The 2,248-nt window shown below is 41.8% G+C and overlaps 1 protein-coding gene across 1 annotated transcript; it reads right to left on the bottom strand.

Moving 5' to 3' along the window:
• Window positions 1–1,263: 1,263 nt before the first annotated feature.
• Window positions 1,264–1,659, bottom strand: LOC138348661 (uncharacterized). Its single transcript, XM_069298226.1, has one exon. It carries the CDS (start codon window positions 1,657–1,659, stop codon window positions 1,264–1,266), a length of 396 nt encoding a protein of 131 aa, XP_069154327.1.
• Between the last annotated feature and the right edge of the window lie 589 nt (window positions 1,660–2,248).

Genomic DNA, 2,248 nt, shown 5'->3' with positions numbered 1-2,248 from the left:
ACCGTCGAAGGCACGACGGTCCATCACAAGGATCCGTCAAGGGACACTAGGCCTAAGAATGAGGAGTGGGGAGTGACGGATCCCCACGATGGTCCATCGAGGTCATGATGGTCTGTCGACGGGGTCTCGTACTGTCCATCAGGGACAAATATTTTTTTTATTTTATTTTAGCCAAATTAGTCTCCTAACTTACTAATGCGGAGTATCCTTAACAACCAAAGATTCCCAAGCAACTACCCAACATCCCATCATCCCTAGGCAAGAATTTTTTCGAGTTTTAGCATTTAATTTTCAAGAGCCTATCAACCCTAGGTCAGCAAAAGAATCAGGAAACACATGCCATTTTTTAACAAAACACCCCATTTCTTTTTAATATCAGTGTTCTACGGGAACTTAGGACTACGGGGGTGAGTTCTAGCATGCAATAAGGGTCCAAAATTGGAGACCCATACAGTAAGACAACAAGTTTAAGCAGAAAATAAAAAATTAACGAAATTTAATTCACGGATCAGAAGAACATACCTGATAACTGGAGTAGAGGAAGAAGAAGTAAGACACTGGTAGTTGAACAACATCACAAACACCATGAAAACCGACCGGCAATGGACTGAAGAAACTGGGAGAATTAGGAGAGAAAGGGACTATGGGAATTTAGGGGAAAATGTGGGAAATCAGAAAATAGAGAGGGAATGGGAGTTAACAGTAATGAAGTGGCAAGAAATGGTAGGAAATGAGGAGATAAACGGTTATGAGGGGTTAAGTTAAGAGGTGGGAACTTTAAAGTTTAAAACTTTTAATATTCATCCGGACGGGTCGGGTCGGTGGGTAAAGACGCGATGATTCCCCGTCGACGGACCGTAACAGGGTCAATGGTCTGTCATGGGGGTACATCGAGGGTGCTCTAACTTGAAAATTTTGAAAGACATACCTGGGCATGACGGATCCCACCGACAGTTCGTCAATGACACGACGGTCCGTCGATGGGTGCAGCAGACCAATTTTCTGCAGATTTCTGGTGATTTGATACCTGTACATTTAACACCCATTAAGATAATGTTTTTGTATCTTCTGGACACTTTTTAAACACAGACCCTAATCTATGTTCTAGCCAATACTACTAATGAAAAAGAAAAGAGCAGTCAGACCGAACATTAAATAAATAAAAGCATGAAAAACCTATAGTTGGCTAGAGGATACATATTGGGTTGCCTCCCACTCATTGCTTGATTTAACGTCGCGGCACGACGGAGGACTCTTCATTACTCAGACTTCATCAATATGGTATGCCTTGCTCACTTCCTTCGCCGTTTCAGCATGCCCTAGATATATTTTGATTTGCTGCCCGTTCACCTTGAACCTCACACCTTCCTTGTTCTCCAACTCAACCGCACCATGAGGGAATAGTTGGGTGATCAAATAGGCACCAGTCCATTTGGACTTGAGTTTGCCCGAAAACAAACGCAACCTAGAATTGAACAAAAGCACCAAATCCCCAACCAAAAGATCGCGCTTCTCAATCTTTTGGTCATGGTACTTCTTCATCTTTTCTTTGTAGAGAGCTGAACTTTCATATGCCTTCAAGTGAAATTCATCAAGCTCATTCAACCCGTTTAATCTCTGTTTTGCAGCCTCATTCCAATCCATTTTCAACTTCTTCATTGCCCACATGGACTTATGCTCTAATTCAATCGGTAAGTGACAAGACTTCCCATATATAAGTTGGTATGGTGACATACCTATAGGAGTCTTGTATGCTGTCCGATAGGCCTATAGAGCATCATCAAGCCTTCTTGACCAATCCGTTCTACTAGCATTCACCGTTTTTGCCAAAATTTGCTTAATATCCCTGTTTGACACCTCAACTTGCCCATTAATTTGTGGATGGTAAGGTGTGAACACATTATGGAGAAACCCATATTTTCCAATAATCCCTTAAATAGCTTGTTGCAAAAGTGGGATCCCCCATCACTGTTAATAGCCCTTGGGGTGCCAAATCTAGAAACTATGTTCTTTTTCAAGAACGTGGTGACACTCTTCCCTTCATTATTCGCAAGTGTGATAGATTTCAACTATTTAGACACATAATTGACTACGACAAGAAGGTACTTCATCCCATGAGAACTCACAAAAGGGCCTATAAAGTCAATGCCCCACACGTCAAACAACTCAATCACAAGAATAATATTTAGAGAGAGCTCTTGCTTTCGCGAAATGCCACCATCTCTTTGTTATCTATCACATGCCTTGG

Source organism: Solanum lycopersicum, chromosome 5, assembly GCF_036512215.1.
Source record: "Solanum lycopersicum chromosome 5, SLM_r2.1".
Lineage (NCBI taxonomy): Eukaryota > Viridiplantae > Streptophyta > Magnoliopsida > Solanales > Solanaceae > Solanum > Solanum lycopersicum.
The sequence above is the reverse complement of the archived record's forward strand: the minus strand, read 5'-3'. Positions and strand labels throughout refer to the sequence as shown.

Excerpts from the sequence above, each read along its gene's own strand:
- LOC138348661 (XM_069298226.1), bottom strand. The coding sequence starts at position 1,659 with ATGAAGAAGTTGAAAATGGATTGGAATGAGGCTGCAAAACAGAGATTA.